Raw genomic sequence first — 19,804 nt, forward strand, 5'->3', positions numbered from 1 at the left:
GCCTTCCAGTACCTGAAGAGCCTGGAAAGGAAAGCTGGAGAGGGAGCATTTACAAAGGAGTGTAGTGATAGGACAAGGGGTAATGGGTTTAAACTGCAGGAGGAGAGATTTATTTTATAAATAAGGAAGAAATTCTTCCCTGTGAGGGTGGTGAGGCACTGGCAGAGGTTTCCCAGAGAAGCTGTGGCTGCCCCCTCCCTGGCAGTGTTCAAGGCCAGGTTGGATGAGGCTTTGCACAACCTGGTCTAGTGGATGGTGTCCCTGCCCATGGCAGGGGGTTGGAACTAGATGATCTTTGAGGTCCCTTCCAACCCAAACCAGTCCATGATTACGTGATTCTATGGAAGATCTTATCACTGGGCCCCCTATTTCTGCCAGACACATCACCAAGTTGTTTTATAGCAGGGTGCGGAAAATATCCTGAAAAATGGCTTGAAAGCTTCCATGCTTTTTTGGATATCTAGTTGTGCCTCTGTATTTCTCTTGGAGGGCATTAACTGCCTTGTTCTCAGAGAGACCCGAGGAAAAAACTGCCCTAGGTACAGTGCAGATAATTAGTGGAGTAGGACCCAAAAGCAAACTGTAAATTGATGATGTTTATCTATGTAGATCCACTCTTTTTTCCAGGTGAACAAAACCTAAGGATCTTAGACCTATAATATCCAGAGATTTCAGAGTCCCTTGAATGGTGGCTGGTTTTACCACTGTTGAGATGCATCGCTCCCATTTTTGTTAGCATTTGAGGTAATGCACCTGGTGTGTCTGTGAAAGCTTGTCTTAATGAAATCTGAAATTTTAGTGGAAGCTGACTAACCATATAAGCTTCATCCACCCTCCCAGCTGAGTTCCACATGTACAGTTCCAATGTAAAAACAAAAGTCATTTTTAAATGTAGCTGGTCCTAATCAGAGTAGTTCAATGTTAGCTGTTGTTGCTTCAGACTTGCATAAAAGCAAGTCTGAAAAAGACTTGCATAAAAGCATCGTGCTCCTCGGTTACCTAGATGCTTGCCTATAATTAGAAAGACAGAAAGACATATCTGAGATGTAATACTGAGACCGTTTTCTGCAAGCCAGATGAGCAATGTCTTGCATACTGTAGCAGGAACATTCTCAGCTTGCTGCTGGTGCGGTCTCAAAAGGAGTATGACCTTCACTCTTGTACAACCAGACTTCAAGGAGGATGTAAACCTGTACCAGGGAGAATTCAGAGCGCAACAGTCATGACCAGAGGTCTAGAAAACATGACCTATGAGACAAAATTGAACAAACTGAGGTAGTTTAGTGTAAGTGGAGACAAACCAAAGGGATACATCTAAAGTGAAGGGACAAAGTAAAACTGCAGAGAGGAAGGAGATGAAACGCCTTCCATCCCCTCAGTGCAGAAATAACGGGCTTAAACTGCAACAAAAGGAAACAGTCTAGACATCAGGAAAGCATCCCCAGTGATACACACAGAGTCATAAAATAGGAACTCAGAGAGGTTATTGAAGCCAGGTATACCCCATCTCAGAGGAGGACTGGCAGACACATATTCTCTTCTGGCATTTCCAGTGTTTGCCACACCATCCCATCATCGGCCTGATCCAACACTTCACCGTGAGTGTTCTTTGCAGGGTGCTAAGCCTAATTCTTTGCTTTATACCCATGGTAAATGACACACACCTACTCTTCCCCCCCCCCCCCCCCCGTTTGTGACATTTGGGCACCCTGTGATGTTCTGACCCCTCTCCCCGGAGCTGCTCCCCAGCCTGATGCTTCCCACCCGCGCTGGAGAGCCGAGGTGCGGGGACATCTCCCTCTCCCCCCGGACCAATCCTCCATTTCCTCTAGATAATCTCGCATGCTCTCGCCGTTCTCCAGCGTGCTGGAATCACCCTTCCCAGACAGGGCGAGAACAACTCTTCCCGCCTGCCATACTGGGGGTTCCGCCCTGCCCGCCGCGCGGGGGTGGGGACTCGAACCCGGGGATTCCACCACAGCGAAAGCTCGTCGTCCCCGCCCTTCCCCCACCACACTCCGCCCGCGGAGGAAGTTTGTCCGCCGCGGGCCACCGTGTGCCGGTGGTGCGTTGCCGTGCGGGTCCGGGTGGGTACAGCGGCTGCGAGAGCAGGAAGACTCGCACGCGTGTAGCGCCCGCCCGCCTGTCCCGCCATGAGCGAGAAGGGCGAGCTGGACCTCACCGGCGCCAAGCAGAACACGGGCATGTGGCTGGTGAAGGTGAGAAGCCGTTGGCGCGGCCCGCTGCGGCCAGGCCGCCCCTTTCCGTCCCCGCCCTGCCGTGACCGGGGTGGCGGGCGGTGGGGAGCGGGCGCCCCGCGGCAGAGGCCGGTCGGCAGCGGGGAGCGCGGCAGTGCCCGGGGCGGCCTGGGGCCGGGGGTTGCCCCCGTTTGCCGTGTCGTGGGCGTGCGGGCTGGGCTGGGCGGGCGGCCGCGCATGGCGCCTGCCCGGGCAGGTGCTGGGGAAACCGGCAAGAAACTGGGGGAGTTGGGGGAACCGGGGGCGGTCGCTGGCCCGCGGCTTCTCGGGGCCAGCAGGCGAGCTTCGGGCTCCTCGCAACTCGCCGGCGCCCGGGAAAGTTTGGGCGCGTTGCGGTTCGCGTCACAGTTGAAAAACACGCGGCCCCGACCGCCGCGGTGAGGGGGGAGAGGGGAGCTCCTGCCTGTCGCCGCCGCAGCCCGCCCCAGCGCGGGGGTAGCGCGGCTGTGGCGAGGGCGCTGGGACACGAGACGTAGAGCTCGTCCCGTCCGACCCAAGCACCTGCCGGGTGCAGGGCCGGGCTCACGGCTGCTCCCGCTGCTGGGCCGCGGCGGCCTCTGCCGCAGCTCTGTTCTGTCCCGGTGGCTCGGCTGCTTCTGCCGGCAGCGACAAGCGCTGGGCTCAGGAAGGAGGAGGCTCGTAGCCGATGGGGGAAGTACGTGCCCTGGGTCCCGTCTAGGCCCTATGGATGTGCCTCCGTTTGTCTAGGCCTGTATTTGTTCTGTCTTGGGGGGGAGAACAGTAGCTCCCTCCACTTCCTCCTTTGGGGAGGGAGGAGACAGGCTCAGGCCGTGAACTTGGAAGAGCTTTTGGGGGCTGGGTAGTACCCACATACTGGTCCTGGTTGCTGAGGGGGTGCCACACCATCATACGTCAGCTACCAAAACATATCAGTGTGGCCCATGAAAATGGCAGGGAGTTTCAGACCTTGTGGTGCAGAACTTCTGGTGGCGGGTAAGTCGCTGTGTCTGGCTTCCTCTTTTGTACTGGCACCTGAACATCTGCTTTCATGAGACAGTAATGAACACCACACAGTGCTCTGATTCTCATAGCTTATCTGGGATAGTGAAAATCAAAGCTGGCAGTAGCCAGCTGCAGAAGTTTATCATGATACAGGGCGATAAAACGGCAGATGAAATACAGAGTTGAAAATGCTAGTCTGATGTGCATAGAGAAAAACTGTCCTAATGCACAGCAATTTGGTCTCTGCTGGTTGTTGTCATTAGAATGGAGATTTAGTTTCAGAGTAGATGTGGGTAACTCTGAGAATGTCGTGTCAAAAGAGCAGATTGGACATTTGGCATGATTACAAAAAAAACAGAAGAGAAAATGTTATTATGCCATTGTATTGCCTGTATCCTGAATGCTCTGTGTAGTCCTGGTCTCATCCTCCATGGTGGAAAGTAAAAAGTAGACCTAAACACAGAATGGAGAAGGGCACCAGGGGTGGGGAACAAGGAGTGGTGGCTGTGGAGGGAGCTCCTAAACACATTGTTACCCACCAGGCTGGCAAGATGATTGATTTGGAAATCTGTTACAGAGTTCTGTACAGTAACAAGCAATGTCACAGGTGGACAGGGAAGGAATGAGTAGGGAGGAGTCAGTTCTGACGTGAGAATTAAAGATATGTCAAATTAATTCATCTGGTGGGGCTCAGAGCAAACAGAACAGGTACCAATATAGTTTTGGAATTCCTCTTTCGCCGGAGAAATTTGCAAATGTCAAAACTTCACAGAAGCTCATAAAGCCCCTGGGCAGGAAATCAGGCAAGAAAATCAGATTGATGTATTAAAAATTGATATTTGCCTATACCTCAAGGCTGCAGCATCAAAGAGCACAGTAATTAGAATAGCATGCTGGGGAGGTACCTGTTCTTCTCATATACTCCTGCTCTCCCTAAGTGCTCCTGTTGGCAGCATTTGGAGACGTTAGCTGAGCCTGCTTGCCCTTTAGTCAGGTATGGTTCAGTGGTTCTTGAAGCAAGCCAGGAATTTTCAGGCACGCTTGTGCTTTTAGGTGGTGCCCCTGAGAGTACAGGGTGCTGCCTGGTGTGATGAGAAAATGAGACTCAAAGGATTGTTCCTCAGATAAGTGTTAAAGTGATCCTTCGTGCATGTGGTCTGAATTTATAATTCAGATCTCCTGTAATAAAAAATACAGAGTTGCTGATGTGGGTGTGCTGTAGCAAGGGCTGTGCAGGTGTTTGTCCTTTGAATTCCTTTGGACCTGAACTTAGAAACAACCCTCCTTGTTACTAGAACCTTCGGTGCACTCAGAGGGATGGCAGTGCTGAACACCTGAACTTGTTGTCTTCGCTAGCTAAACTAATGAGGCTGAATTTATCCGTCCTTTGAGGGAGAGAGCAGTCAGTCCTGCTGGAATAGAAAACCTGGCTTATTTAATTTCCTTTTAGCGTGTAGTATGCTGGCATGGGAAGTATTCCAGAGAGACTACTTAACAGACAATAAAAAAATCTAGTGATGAGTACTTCAGAAGCATGAGCAGTAAGAGGAGGTACTGGAAATCAACCCAGAAAGCAACTGGGCTACTTTTTTCTCTGTTGTCAGTGAAAGCTAAGATAGGGAGATACTATAAGAACTGCTGGTTATGTACTTGTGGTGAAGTGATGCCCATTTAACAGCCATTAGAATTGTTAATTGCTTGTTCCCTCTGTGATGGTTTGTTGTTGGGTTTTCTTTTCATTTAATCTGCTGCACCGATCTATATTTAGAATGAAGACATCATCATATAATTTCTTTTTTATATGTTCAAAGGAAAATGGAAACCCAGAACATGACATCATCCTTACTCCCATTGCCTGTGTGCATATGGCATGTGGATTACTCTGTAGGGAAAGAGCTGACTGATGTAGTTTCCTACAGGAGAGGGGGGGTAGTTTATTACAGGTAGGGGCTGCTAGCCTGTTTTGTTCTGGAGGAGGCTGTGAACGAGCTGAAAGATGTGTGGAGTGGGGGCCCTTGTGACTCACGGTACCTGCAGGGTGCCCGGGTGTTTGTGTGATATGAGTAGCAGGAAGAGGACAGCATCATGAAGAGGTTGTGAAGTGATGCTACTGAGCAGGACAGATTTCTTCTCCTCATTAAGCCACGTGGGGGTTCTGAGTGAATCCCTGAGTAAAGGCTGCTTGTACGGGAAGCGTTCCGTAGCCTTTCAGGGTGGCAGGCACTCTGTCCATACATCAGTCTGTCCTTGGGTGTGTAGTTTTCAAAATCCTGCTCTGGGATCTTTGAAAATTCTGCTCTGCAAAAGCAGGTCACTCTTCTTTTCTCTGTGTTCTCTCAAGCAGTGTTACGTTTGGAAACTGAGTGTTCTCTGTAAGTTAAACTTTTTATCAAGTTAAAACAAAGTGACAAACTAAGATGCCTCTTGTGTGTAAACTTTATTTAATCTTTCCTGTGGTGGTTTACACCATTAGCACGGAGCTACAGGGTTTAGTATGTGGTTTTGAGAGTACTGTCTGGTTTTCACTGAAGTAACTGTGTATCTAGAAGTAATCCTTTGATCACAGTCCTTCATAACCCTTTTTCTTTCTCTGCGTAGCCCTTGACTGCAGACAGGCCAGCAGAAAGATGATTAATTCTACTATTTGAGACTGTTTCCCATGCAGATGAAAGAAGTGTGATTGATCTGCAATCTCTTAATCTGAATAAATTTCCTGTCTGATTATATTATATAGCGAGTCAGTGACTTTAACAGTATCAGAGTCCTTCTATCCTTGTCCGCTCATACTGAATGTGTGTCTACGTTATTACCTGGCAGTATAAATTAGATCCAGATTAGGTGTGAGCACGTAATAATTCTATTGAGTCAGCTGGGGCACATGGCATAGCATTTATCTTGATTTTAGAAAAGAAATTGTGTCTGATCTGGCGTGAAGTCTGCTGTAGAAAATTACCACTTTGAAAACTGTAGAAAACAATGTATGTCAATATATTGTGCCAATTTATGGATTTCTGTTGTGCATTTGTTGCATTTTTCACAGAATCACAGAAGGTTAGGAGTTAGAAGGGACCTTGAAAGATCATCTAGTCTAACCTCCCTGCCAGAGCAGGATCACCTAGATTAGGTCACACAAGAACATGTCCAGGTGGGTTTTGAATGTCTCTAGAGAAGGAGACTCCACAGCCTCTCTGGGCAGCCTGTGCTGGGGCTCTGTCATCCTCAGTGAAAAAAATTTTCCTTACGTTTACATGGAACCTCCTCTGCTCCAGCTTGTACTCACTGCCCCTTGTCCTGTCATTGGACATCACTGAGCCTGGCTCCATCCTCCTGACACTCCCCCTTTACATATTTGTAGACACTGATGAGGTCACCCCTCAGTCTCCTCCAGGCTTAAGAGGCCCAGCTCCCTCAGCCTGTCCCCATAAGGAAGGTGTTCCACTGCCTTCATCATCTTTGTGGCCCTGCACTGGACTCCTTCAGGTAGTTCCCTGACCTTGAACTGAAGGGCCCAGAACTGGACACAATATTCCAGGCCTGGTCTCACAAAGGCAGAGTAGAGGGGGAGAAGGACCTCCCTTAACCTTCTAACCACACCCCAGGATGCCATTGGCCTTCTTAGCCACGTGGGGCACATTGCTGGCTCATGGTCATCCTGCTGTCCACCAGGACCCCCAGGTCCCTCTCACCTACGCTGCTCTCCAACAGGCCAGTCCCCAACCTATACTGGGAACCACCTGGGGTGGTTCTTCCCTAGATGCAAGACCCTATACTTGCCCTTGTTAAATCTCATTAAACTCTTCACCCAACTTTCTAGCCTGTCCAGATTTTGCTGAATGGCAACACAGCCCTCTGGTGTGTCAGCCACCTCTCACAGTTTTGTGTCATCAGCAAACTTGCTGACAGTGCCCTCTGTTCCTTCATCCAGGTCAGTGATGAATATATGAATAGTACAGGTCCCACTACTGACCCCTGAGGGACTCCACTAGATACAGGCCTCCAGCCAGACTCTGTCCCATTGATCAAAACTCGCTGGCTTCTTCCCTTCAAGCAGCTCTCAATCCACCTCACTACCTGATCCTCCAGACCACAGTTCCTCAGTTTAGCCATGAGGATGCTGTGGGAGATGGTGTCAAATGCTTTACTGAAATCCAGATAAACCACATCCACTGCCCCGCCATCATCTACCCACCTGCTCGTGTCTTCATAGAAGGCTATCAGGTTGGTCAAACATGACTTCCCCTTGGTGAAACCCTGCTGACTGCTCCTAATGACCCTTTTATCCTTGATGTGCTTGGAGGCTGCACCGAGGATAAGTTGTTCCATCAGCTTATCAGGGATGGAGGTGAAGCTGACTGGTCTGTAATTACCCAGGTCCTCCTTCTTGTCCTTTTTGAGGACTGGAGTGACATTTGCTTTCCTCCAGTCCTTGGACACCTCTCCTGTTTCCCCTGACTTACCAAAGATGATGGAGAGTGGCCTAGCAATGACTTCTGTCAGCTCCCTCAGCACCTGTGGATATCCAGATCATTTAACTGATCCTTAACCTGGTCCTTATCAACCAAGGCAAACTCCTTGTGTATCCTGACTTCCTCTGGGGCCTCAGGAGTCTGGGGCTCCTGAAGACAGTCTCCAGCAGTATAGACAGAGACAAAGAAGTCATTCAGTAACCATTTTCTTAGTATCCTCTGTCACCAGGGCACCCACACCATTCAGCAGAGGGCCCACATTGCCTCAGGTGTTAAGTTTTGTCTGCAGTGTATTTGAAGAAGTCCCTTCTGTTATCCTTGAGCTCCCTTGCAAGGTTTAACTCCAAGGAGGACTTAGCTTTCCTAGCTGCTTCCCTACATGCTCTGACAACAGTGTTATATTCCTCCCAAGTGGCCACCCCTTCTTTCCATGACCTATAGACAGACTCTCTTCTTCCACTTGAGTTTGCCCAACAGTCCCCTGTTTAACCACGCAGGTCTTCCTCCTCCCTTTCGTGATTTCCTACCCTTTGGGATGCTCAGATCTTGAGCTTGGAAGAAGTAATCTTTGAATATAAACCAACTATCTTGGATCCCTTTTTCTTCTAGTACCTTGTCCCACGGGATTTCTTTTAGCAATTGCCTGAAAAGGCCAAAGTTGCCCCTGCTGATGTCCAAGGTCATGATCCTGTTTGGTATTCTGTTCCTACCACAGAAGATCCTGAACTCTCTTTATGGAAACCTGGATTCACATTTAGTTTGGCTGAGCAGTTGGAGGACATCTGGATTTTCTAGCTGTTCCATAGTACTTTGTGGGGTGCTGTGAGACTACTGCAGAATGCGAAGTACCAACACCAAGGTGTTTGTCCTGGATTTGTTGGAGTATTTTTAAGAACAGTTGAATGCAAGGTTAACTTTAAATTAATTTGAGCTTTAGGAAGTTAGCAGGTTGCTGTTTGTCAGCAAGTTCCTGGAACAGGCTCTTTGCCTCCTCAACCGTGCAGCGAAACTTGGCTTAGTTTTATTCTGTGCAGTCACACATCCAATTACAACGTGTGTCTCTGCTGCTTGAGATGGAAAATGCCATGGGCAGCGCTCAGTAGGTTTCTCTCTCTCTCTGGCTGTGTCTCACACCGTTTTTCTGTGTGGGCACAGATGTTTTCAGGAGCTGTGGACTGTGTGAGCCAGAATGGATTTTGCTCTACCATAAAGAACCTTGCTGCCAAACTAAAGAATGTAGATTTGTCCTGGTGTGTCATGAGTATATAAAGCTAAAGGAGGGAAGGTTTAGATTAGATATTAGGGGGAAGTTTTTTACAGAAAGAGTGGTGAGGTGCTGGAACAGGCTGCCCAGAGAGGTAGTGGATTCCCTGTCCCTGGAGGTGTTCAAGGCCAGGTTGGATGGGGCCCTGGGCAGCCTTGTGTAGATCCAGGCCTGGAGGTTGGTGTCCCTGCCTGTGGCAGGGGGGTTGGAGCTCTATGATCCTTGGGGTCCCTTCCAACCCAGACCATTCTATGATTCTATGATTCTATGATTCTGTGATATGAAAGAAAAAAAGATGACACGAAGTTCCTGCATCAGAATATGATGTCGTTGGAGCAGTAAATGATTTTCCCTCTGACAAGTCACTGTTTTGCTAGACAGACTATTGTAGGTCTTTAAATTGATGCTCTTCCAGCAACTGCTACCTTCTTATAGGAAGTCGTTGCTTCTATTCAGCTGCTTTCAGCTATTTCCTGTTTGAAAAAAAATAAATCTGTAATTTCCTTATCACTTGAACATCTTACAGCTCATTTTCAATAGTCAGATGTGAGATTGTCCTTATTGCCTCAGGTCTGTATTCCATTTCTTGGTGTGCCACAGTACTTCTGTGTCTGATAGCTTGTGTGTAGGGGGGAAATTGCTCCAATCTCCCATTTGTTGTACTAACGTGTCATGTTCGGTCTTTAGGCAAAGCTGTCATAGAAAAGACAGTCATAACTGCTGAGTGGTGGGGGAAAACCTGTGACCTGCAAGTCTGTGTGATCTGCAGAATGTTGCCTTCTGCACTCAGAGCTGATTGAGCTGGCTGCTTGCAAGGAAAGGTAGGCAGGGCTAGAACCACTGCCACATGGTGGAGCAGAGAAGGTAGAGAAGTTCCCTGTTCCTCATTCATCTGGGGCAAAACTGAGAAGTATGAAGTGCCTCTCCAGGGCTGGACTCACAGACATGTGGGCTGAGCTGGGAGCTCCTCTCTGGGGTTGGGTGGTGGCAACCACCAGCTCAGGCCACCTTTTGGAGTCCTGGGGAACTGTGTGCTGATTCAAGAGCTCGGATTGTTCATCAGCAATGGCTCTGTGTATTGAAACAAACAGCCTTTTGATTTCACACAATGAATGCTGTTTGCTGTCTTTAAGGTTGCCTGGTCTTTCAGGAGAACTGTGGTAACTGCTGAGCACTGAACATGTTCCTCCAGCATTACTGTCCCAGAAAAAGGTGCTGTTGCCGCTCCATGCAGGCGTGCAGGCATCATCACATCTGGAACACATCTGGGAGTCTGAGGAGCATGGGTGTGCAGCGCAACGGCTGCAGCAGGGCGCTGGGGCTGGCCATGGAAGAGCTGGCTGTTGGGGTCTGCTTTGCCTGGCTGTAGTTAGCTGGTACTTTTTTTTCTGCCAGAGAGTGGAGACAGGTGGGCTTTGATTTTGGCAAATACTGCATTGGTGGGAAAAGAGGGAATATTGGTCTGCTTAGAAAGCCAACTTGCAGGTTTTTGGTTGCTTAAGTAGGCGCCTTTACAGACCATCACGAGCCCAAGCCACCGGATGCTGCAGACTCCAAAACCTTTGTAACTGAAGGGATTTGTGTGTAGGTCAGTCAGTATCACTGGAGAAGCTTTGACTCCTTGGACGTGTCAGGTTAAACGGGGCTGCTTGTTCCTGTCCCTGCTTTGTGTCCCTCTGCAGCTATTCAGGGACATGGGTTGGGGAGCTGCTTTGGTTGTTGCACCTGCTAAATATAAAATCATCACAGTCAAAACATACAAGTCCCCCACACCTGCCAGGCAGATCAGTCTGCTCTTTCTGTGTATTGACCTGCTGCACAAAGACTTTTCCTAATCCGGTGGAGAGATGAGAGTGAGTGATGGGAAACAGATCTGCCTAGGGCACTTCTGCTCTTGGAGAAGTGGGAATCTGGTGGGACTAGGGCTGTAGTTTGCTGCTCAATGTGGCAGGGGTTCCCAAACTGATAAACCTTCCTTTCACAGCACTTTTTGATCTCTGAGTTGTAATTATCTAAAATCTCATTGTTGCGGTTGCGTGGTTTAGTTGTTTTCTTTTACCTGGAGAGATTATAATTTCTAATGATTATTTTAAAGTAGAGTTTTACCTGATAAAATTATTGTGACTCCTTAGTTTATGATGATCTTTTTTTGCTCTTCACGGTCTGATATTAGTGTTTGAGATTCAAGGCATTATAAATTTTTCCCCCATTTGGGAGATTTGTGACCCAACAGTAGCCTTAATTTTGTGCTACTTTGTTCTTTTTGTTCTCCCTAACAGAATATACATGGAACGGCTTGAGAAGTGGGCCCATGTGAACCTCATGAGGTTCAACAAGGCCAAGTGCACCTGGATTGGGGCAATACCTGGTGTCAGTAAAGGCTGGGAGATGAAGGAATTGAGAGCAGCCTTGCGGGAAGAACTTGGGGATATTGGTGGATGAAAAGCTGGATATGAGCTGGCAGTGCATGCTTGCAGCCCAGAAAGCCAACTGTATTCTGGGCTACATCAAAAACAGTGTCACCAGCAGGTTGAGGGTGGTGGTCCTGCCCCTCTGCACTGGTGAGACCCCACCTGCAGTACTGTGTCCAGCTCTGGGGTTCCCAGCACAAGACAGACATCGAGGTGTTAGAGTGAGTGCAGAGGAGAGACATGAAGCTGATCAGAGGGCTGGAGCACTTCTGCTGTGAAGACAGGCTGAGAGATTTGGGCTTGTTCAGCTTGGGGAAGAGAAAGCTATGCAGAGACCTTACTGCAGCCTTCCAGTACCTGAAGGGATTTATGAGAGATGGGGACAAACTTTTAGCAGGGCCTGCTGTGATAGGATGAGGGGTAATGGGTTTGGAGTGAAAGAGGGTAGGTTTAGATTAGGCATTAGGAAGAAATTCTTCCCTGTGAGGGTGGTGGGGCACTGGCACAGGTTGCCCAGAGAAGCTGTGGCTGCCCCCTCCCTGGCAGTGTCCAGGGCTGTGTTGGATGCAGCTTTGAGCAACCTGGTCTAGTGGAGGGTGTCCCTGCCCATGGCAGGGGTTTGGAACTAGATGATCTTTGAGGTTTCTTCCAACCCAAACCAGTCTGTGATTCTATATTGTCTTGTCTGTTTAGCTCATTCTGTATTCTGAAGTGGTCAGGGTAAAAGCATTTAAATTATATACACATACACAGTTTATATACAATTTTGAAATCTGCTTTTCTTGAAATCTGTCGTCTTTTCTTAGGTCCCCAAATACTTGTCACAGCAGTGGAATAAAGCTTCAGGAAGAGGAGAAGTGGGAAAACTAAGGATTGCCAAGTAAGCCTTTAGAGTAACTTTATTGGTTGCAATTCTTAAAAGAAATTACCTGATGACTATAGAAATAGTCATATTTATAATAATAAAATAGACTGTATTGCACCTCGGTTTCTTGCAAACACTCTCCATAATTCTCTGATACCTGATACAGTGATTATGAATATAAATCATGCAAAGTTATACTGGGGAGTGGCTATATACCATTACATGATGTTTCATTTCTTAGACCCAAGAAATATGCACATCTAACTGGATAATATTCTTTAACCTAAATGTGCTGTTTTGCCACTTCTGTTCTCACCTGCTGATTTTTCCCATTTGTTTTTGGGCATTGGCATAACAAAAAATATTGAGCAGCTCAGGAATGAAAATGGGTCATAAAACTGGAATTTGAATTTGCCTTTTTGTTAGAGAAGCTAAACTTGTGGAATTAGATTATGGTTACTAAAACATGAAATGTTTTCTTTTGCAGAAATCAAGGAAGAACAGAAGTAAGTAACTGCTAACTACAAAGGCTGTGAATGTGTTGTATTTTGAATTTTAGCAATTATTTAGAACACTATGATGTCATTTGTTTATTACACCTGTAATGAAGCTGTACCACAGAATCAGGGGGAGAGAATTCTGTTTGTAGTTCTGCCTGTAGATTTAGTGTGGGACTTTCATCAGGTCTCTGTTCCCTAAGTTTGTTTACTCATCTGTAAGCAGCAATCATAGTAGTGACCTCTCTAAACATTTTGAGATGTGTTAGTGCAAAAGGCTGTCTGAGAGCTAAGGAGGATGATGATAAAGCAAAAGAAGTTGGAGATGGTGGGTTGCAAGCTCAGAAGGTGTTCTGTCTTATACTTGGGATTTGGTCCTACTAAATACAAAGCAGCTTGGAGGTTTTTCTGCATGCAGAGGTAAGTGCTTTTATTAGCAGCCTCAGTGACTGACAGTAACTTCCTATATCTTTTACAGGAGAGAAGGAAAGTTGCATTAGTTAGAATGAATTCAAATACCACATAGGTCTGTCACTGAACTGGAAGAAGCTGTGGGCCAGAAATTGGCAGGGAAGGAAGCTGCAGTTGATAACCTAGCCAAATTTCTTTTAGAATAAATGAAGAGAGTTCTACTGGAGGTTTGGATGTTTGACTGGACTCTTCTAGGCTGGAATATGAGCCAACCTCACAAATATTGTGAGCCCCTGTCCTGGTTCTGGCCAGGGCAGAGTTAACCTCCCCAAGTAGCCAGCACAGGTGAGCTGAGTTAGCCTGGGCTGTTTCCCACACCACCTGACACCACTACCCCATAAAAGCAGCTGGGGAAGGGTGTGGGCTTGTTGCCTTCAGGACAGTCTGAGTGTGGCTGGGATGTTGGGTCTGTTGGTCAGTCCTTGCTGTCGGGCAGTGCTCTGTAATCGTCGGGTCAGTAGCATGCTCTGTGTTAGCACTGGGTGTAACTGGCCATTATTGTTCTACATTCACAGTGATTTTTGTCAGTAAACTGTCCTTACCCCAACCTGTGGAGGGTCTGTCTGTCTCTCCCATGGGAGTGAGGGAGCACCTGTGATGCACAGCTGCTGTCTGGGGCTGAACCACCACAGACCCCACCAGAACTGTGATACTGATGAGAGCCACAAAGTGCCCTTTGCAGTCTGGATAGAGCCAAGTGGTGAGGCACCCCATGAGAATGAGTGGCTTCCTGGGGTACCCTGTTGCTGCATGGCAGAATGAAGCTGAGCAGGACATGCAGGAAAAACATTTAGTGCTTTTATTAAGTACATGAAGGCTTTGAATTTTTTGTTTCAACAAGAGATCAATGGAGTAAGACTCTTACCCCACTCTTACTGGTTTTGAAGAGTTTTTGAAATGGCAGTGTGCTATACTCCTTGTGTTTTCCATCTTTTTGTCTCCCTGCAACTTGTGAAGCTGTGTGGCCGAGTCTGTGTAGTAACACTGTGGTAATTGTGACTGTTAGGTGTCGTTTACTTTGAATGAAGAGCTTGCGAGCATCAGTGATATTGGAGGAAAACCCGCTTCAGTCAGTGCACCGAGGGAACATCCGTTTCTGTTGCAGAGTGTGGGAGGACAGACCCTAACAGTGTTCACAGAAAGTTCAGTAGGTATGTTAAAGTTACTTGTAGCAGTTCCAGTATCTGTGATTTCAATAAACTGAATGCTGTAAAGGCCAGAAGACTCATAAGTCAGATTTTGGCTCTGTTGTGTTGATATCTGCATACATAACACTGTTGTACTTTTTTTTTGTGTGTCTCTCTCTTCTTCATATGATTGAGCAACTAATTTGAAATCTCCACATAAGGTTATCATGTGCATTTCAGCTGTGGGTCTGCTGAAAAGAACAGAGAGCCTGGAGTGCAGTACATTGTGTATTCTCCTTTAGGGTTTTCACTGGAAAAAATGTTTTTGTTTTGCCATATACTTCTGGGATCAACTAATTTTATGGTTTTTTTTCTCCTTGAATTGATCTCTGCTGTGAATATAATTTTATATGAATGCTGATTCTTCCTCTGTTCAGTTGAACAGATCCAGTTTTGCAATAAACACATCAGTTCACTACATTTTCTTGAAGTGTGTATGTATATATATAGAAGGTTTAAGTGTATTAAAAAGTGTATTAAAGCTTAACAAGGTCATAACACCAAACAGCGCAGAAGTAAGGTTACGATTTTTCTCACTGGATTTCAGCTGTTTGGTGTACCTTAAGTTCAGCATAGTAGCAGTGTGAGTGATTAGGATATTCAAAATGATGTGTCTTGACTTGCATGTTAGACTTAAAGGACGTGGTAGTGTTACACTGTACGGGAGGTTCAGCAAGCTGCCTTCCCTGCAACTCCTGTGTGCTCTGAGGTTTATGACTGAAACTGTGTGGTCACGTTCTGGAGAGAGAAGGAATGTGTCTATAGAAGGTACCTCAGTTTCAGGCACTTAGATTTTGTCATCCCCTGAAGATGTTGATGATAATGATTATTATTAGTTATTGATACCTCTGCCTTCTGTGGGGCAGAAGTCTAGAGTGTGACCAGCTTCTGATGTTTTGATGTTCGTAGGCTGGCAGGTAACTGCTGTGATGGCAGTGTGGTGCTTTATCAAATACATGAGGGAAGGAGAATTGTAACTCCCAGGACAGAGAGTAAGTTTGATCAGCTCCTTTTTAAAATCTACTAAAAGATTTAGTGGCTGAACATTATGATATTAAGGTACAAGTGTCTTGACTGCCACAGCTGTGTTTAGAATTACAAGCTCTTATAGTACAACTTGTCACTTTTCAGTTATTACTGCTTTGTCTGGAATAAATGTAGTCATGCTATTCATTTCTCACTTAAAAAAAAACAGTACTGTTTTTTCATGTGAGAGACTTACAATCCTTCAAAGATACAGGCTTTTATAATCAACAGATTCCAAATGTGGAAAGAGATAGGGAGAGAGTTTTCAAGAACGTTGTAAGCATTTTAATAGCTTCTAATCCTTTCTTATTTTTCTGTGTGCCAACCTCAGAACACTTGACAGAAGAGAGAGATTTTGGATGTAAAGATCTGTTTAGAGTGTACATTCAGTGACTTTTGTGTGCTTGCTGCAAGTCCCACGGGGTTTGTCTTCCCAAGACACCTTTTTATACAAAATACTGCTTCAGAATCCTCTAACAGCAACTTAAGCTGCTTTGAGCGCAGATGCTTAACTTGAATATGGGGTATTTGTCATCAGTTAGAATGGAAGTCATTAGAATGTGATAGCTAGATGATACCCATTTATTTCTGTTTTACCATCTGTAATACCAGTGTCTTGAAACCGTTAGGTACTTAGAAGCTGTCCTATTTCTACTTAGTCAACTGAAATTTTGGCATTTCTTAGCAACTGCAAAATGTTATTCAAGGACCACAGGTCTATTGAGAAGAAGTTATTACGTTAATCAGGAGCAAAGGGTATTTGGTGAAATGAGAAATGTTTGGAGTAAAGCAGTGAATAAATGCAGACTCTGTCAAAATTGTTTTTGCTTGAGATTAGCAAGCATAACATGCAGTCAGTGAGTTTTCATGAAACTGGCTTAAATACAAAATGGCTAAAATGTGTTGCTGTTGTGTTAAATCTGGTGCTGGCATTACAATCAAAAATAAACCTTTATGTGCTTTCCTTGCCTCACTTTTTTTGGTTGTAAAGATGAATGTGACACAGATACTCCAAATTCCAGCCAGATTTCTGGGATACCGTGTTCCTGCAGCCACACTCTTGTGTTTAAATCTGTGTTACCAATATGTTGTGAGCTCCACGGCCAATTTCAACCAATTTTGTAGTGAATTATATGGCTGGTGTGGAAACAGGTGTCTGAAGAGTGAAGCAAAACTATGGATATCCGAACTGAAAGGAAGGCTACCTTATTTGATGCCAGAAAGTCCACATTGAAAAAACCCCACTATAATTATATCAATCATGGAAAAAGACTTAATGGGAATTTAAACATCTTTGTACATCAGTCAATCTGCAGTAAAAGACAGTCATAGGAAATTGAAATTCATTAGTTATGGTCACAGACCAGTATTTGTCTTCAAATTGTAATTCACGTGTCTTTGTGTAAAGTATTGGTGATGATGTCCCTTTCTCTTTTGTGAAATGCAACATGTAACAGAATCAGGATGCTGCTTTCAACCACGGGCCAAAGTTTAGTCCAGTGATGGAACTGCAGATGGCATTGATAGTGTTGCATCTGGAAGGATTCATTTAAGGAATTATGCAAATGAAATATGGATAAACAAGTGCTTCATGCACTGTTGTTCTCAGTCAGGAGCCTTCTTGAGGACTGAACTTACCTAAAATAGAGCAAATAGCATAAACCAGTTGAGTTTCTTTTGTAAATGGTGGGGTTTTTTGGTTGTGGGTTTGGGTTTTCTTCATCCGTATGGTTATAAAAGCCATATGATCTGTTCTGTGCGCTGTCTTCTAATGCTGGGATCCTTATGTTATAGTGACCATCTTTTTGATGGTCTTGCAGTAAATTAATGAGGGGTGACAAAGCTGCCTCTGAAATATTTTGTGATCTTGGAAGATGCTGCAAGGAGTTGACATACTCTGGATAATTCAGCACTTCACATTGACTTAGCAGGTCATGTAGGGCACGCAAGAGAGATCAAACTTGACAAGTAACTTAATATTTTCTGCATGATGTAATTTCTAGACTTCTGAATGGATTTTCTGGGGCTTTGCTTTGTGTTAACTAGACTTCTTTCTAATACTTTTGTAGCTGGAGAAATTCTCTAGTTCCTACATTGTAAACCTCTGCATCTCTGGTGGCCCTGTACTAGTTGCAGGATGACAGTAGGCTCTTCTGAAGTGCCATGTATTATGTCCAAAGTCCAATGAATTGCAGTTTCTTGATCTTCTGCAGTGTGTGTACTAGATCTGAGCTAATGTTTAAAGAAACCCCAAAACTGGATGATGTGGATCCCGTCCCAGATACTGTTAAAAATCTGTTCTGTGCTGGCTTTCACTCATGGTGCGCTTTCTGTTTAGGCTAACTCTGGGGTTTCTCCTGTTTCTTTTCTTCTCCTATTTCTGTATTTTGAAATAGCTGTAATGGATGATGGAGTAGTACAGTGCACTCCAAAAGTACTAGTTGCAAAATGCCTCCCTGCTTCCTTTGCAAGGCTGTTTACACACGTTAGGCATTGCATTGTCTTCACTGCTGGGCACATCTCTGAGACCTGCAGTGGTGTTCCTGAGCATCAGTTGAGCAGAGCTGGTGGGAAGCGTGGCTCCTCTGATGCCTGCAGAAAGATCCAAAGCACAGTTGTCTCTTGCAGTCTAAGTCTTGCTGTCTAGGCTGGTTTCAGTATTATTTCTGCATTAAATATGAACTACATTCTGTTCCATAAACATCACCATATGTACATCAACAGTTGCTATGCAACAATGCTATTTGTGCTTCCAGTCATTTTATCTTATCTTTGTCATCAGCTATCATAGCTGTAATTTTTGGGGCGGGAGGAAAGGAGAGCATTTTGCATATATTTCAATGTGTTGTATGAAAAAAAGAAAAGATAATTTTCCTTATGTGTGTATAGCTAAGAACTCTCTAGGGGCAATTCACAGCCCTGATGTAGGGTATGTTTGGTTAAAATTGTTTTTTTTCTGAGCTTCTTACTGGCAGCCACCCTGGCGTAAGAAAGTACTGTAATTTGACAATTCTTTCCTGGTTTAAGGAACAGGAACATGCTTTTGTTAAACATTTAGTAGCAAACTTTTCTGATTGTGATTTATAAATTAATTCCCTTACTGCTTTAATTGTTTGTTGCTTAATTTTCCTTTAATTTTTTTTGTGGTAGTTGAGGATTGCTGGCTCTAAATATAAGTAAAGAACCCAGGTATGCTACAGCTAATGATAAAAGTTCCTTCCTGAGATAGTTCTTAGAAAAATGTGCTACTAATATGACTTGGGAAAACACAGACCTTGGTAGGCTAACTACAGTCTACAGGTGTCTACAGCCCCCAACTGTCAAGGACTCATGGGTGGGGAGGAGGGTTTTACACTGTAGACACAAATAAAGTATAAGATATTTCTGTAAAGTTGGGTGAGATGACTCATTTTATTGAAATTTTGAATATATCTTCACAACTCCCCCACCATAAGTGGGATTGCCTTAATGCCTATTTTCGTGACTTTAAATTCCTTCATGCTCCTTTCATCTTACTGAAAGTAAAAAAGTGTTTGGAGAATTCCATTGACAGAATGACTACCAGACCTTTGTTTCCGAGCAGCATTCAGGCATGAATTGTTTCACTGTTTCATGCTTCACAGAAGACTGCTGGCTCCTAACATTGTGTTGTTCTCCAGTTTTCTGAGTCTTCACTTCTTCCAGAATCTCAACTAATGAAATTCAATTATATTTTTTTTAATTGCTGCTCAATAACATACATAACTGCCTGTATACCTTAAACCAGCTCCTTTATTCCCATATCCCTTGTATATTCTCCCATTGTTTGGATTTTGGGTGGTTTGTTTTTTTCCTTTATCTTCTCATCTATATAAAAAGACCTTTTTTGGATTTCTATGTGAATGATACCTACTGTATAACTCACAGTGCACAGTTTTCCACTGAAAATGAAGTTTTAGAGATTTTATTCTGTATTTTGTATATTTGTATTTTGAAATAGCAGATATATCCAGCCATTTAAATAAAGGTGAAGGGAAGAAACACTGATAAAAATCCTGGAAAGATATTTTTTTTCTTTCATTAAAGCAGTTACTCCTTTAATTACATTTAATTATTTCCAGTAAAATACGTAGTGCTCAGTCTTGATGCCTGGTGAATGTTTGACTTCTCAAATCTCTCATCAAACTGTTATTTAGGAAATAAACGCCCTCCCTCATCGTTTTGCCATCTTAGCTCTGCCTGCTGAGGAGTTTTGACGTATACCTGTCTAATTTAACAGCTCTTTCCGATTGTCTCTATTTGTTCAGGCTGTCACTTAACCACACATTCCAGTCTCAAAAATACTTTGGGGTTTTACTTAATGCTTCTTTGTTCCTTTACATACCTCAGTCCTTTATGGACTGCTCTTGGCAGAAGA

The 19,804-nt window shown here is 45.0% G+C and overlaps 1 protein-coding gene across 1 annotated transcript in view; it reads left to right on the forward strand.

Moving 5' to 3' along the window:
- The first annotated feature begins 2,103 nt into the window (after nt 1–2,103).
- The window catches only part of GTF2F2 (general transcription factor IIF subunit 2), a 97,372-nt gene continuing 79,671 nt past the window's right edge, over nt 2,104–19,804 (forward strand). Inside the window, exons 1-4 of the mRNA XM_084279572.1 lie at nt 2,104–2,219; nt 12,169–12,242; nt 12,715–12,733; nt 14,202–14,346. Coding sequence (XP_084135698.1) covers nt 2,154–2,219; nt 12,169–12,242; nt 12,715–12,733; nt 14,202–14,346 — 304 coding nt within the window. The 5' untranslated portion in view covers nt 2,104–2,153. The remainder of the gene's footprint in view (nt 2,220–12,168; nt 12,243–12,714; nt 12,734–14,201; nt 14,347–19,804) is intronic.

Source organism: Gallinula chloropus (genome assembly GCF_964237585.1).
Source record: "Gallinula chloropus genome assembly, chromosome: 1".
In the NCBI taxonomy this organism is placed as follows: Eukaryota; Metazoa; Chordata; class Aves; order Gruiformes; family Rallidae; genus Gallinula; species Gallinula chloropus.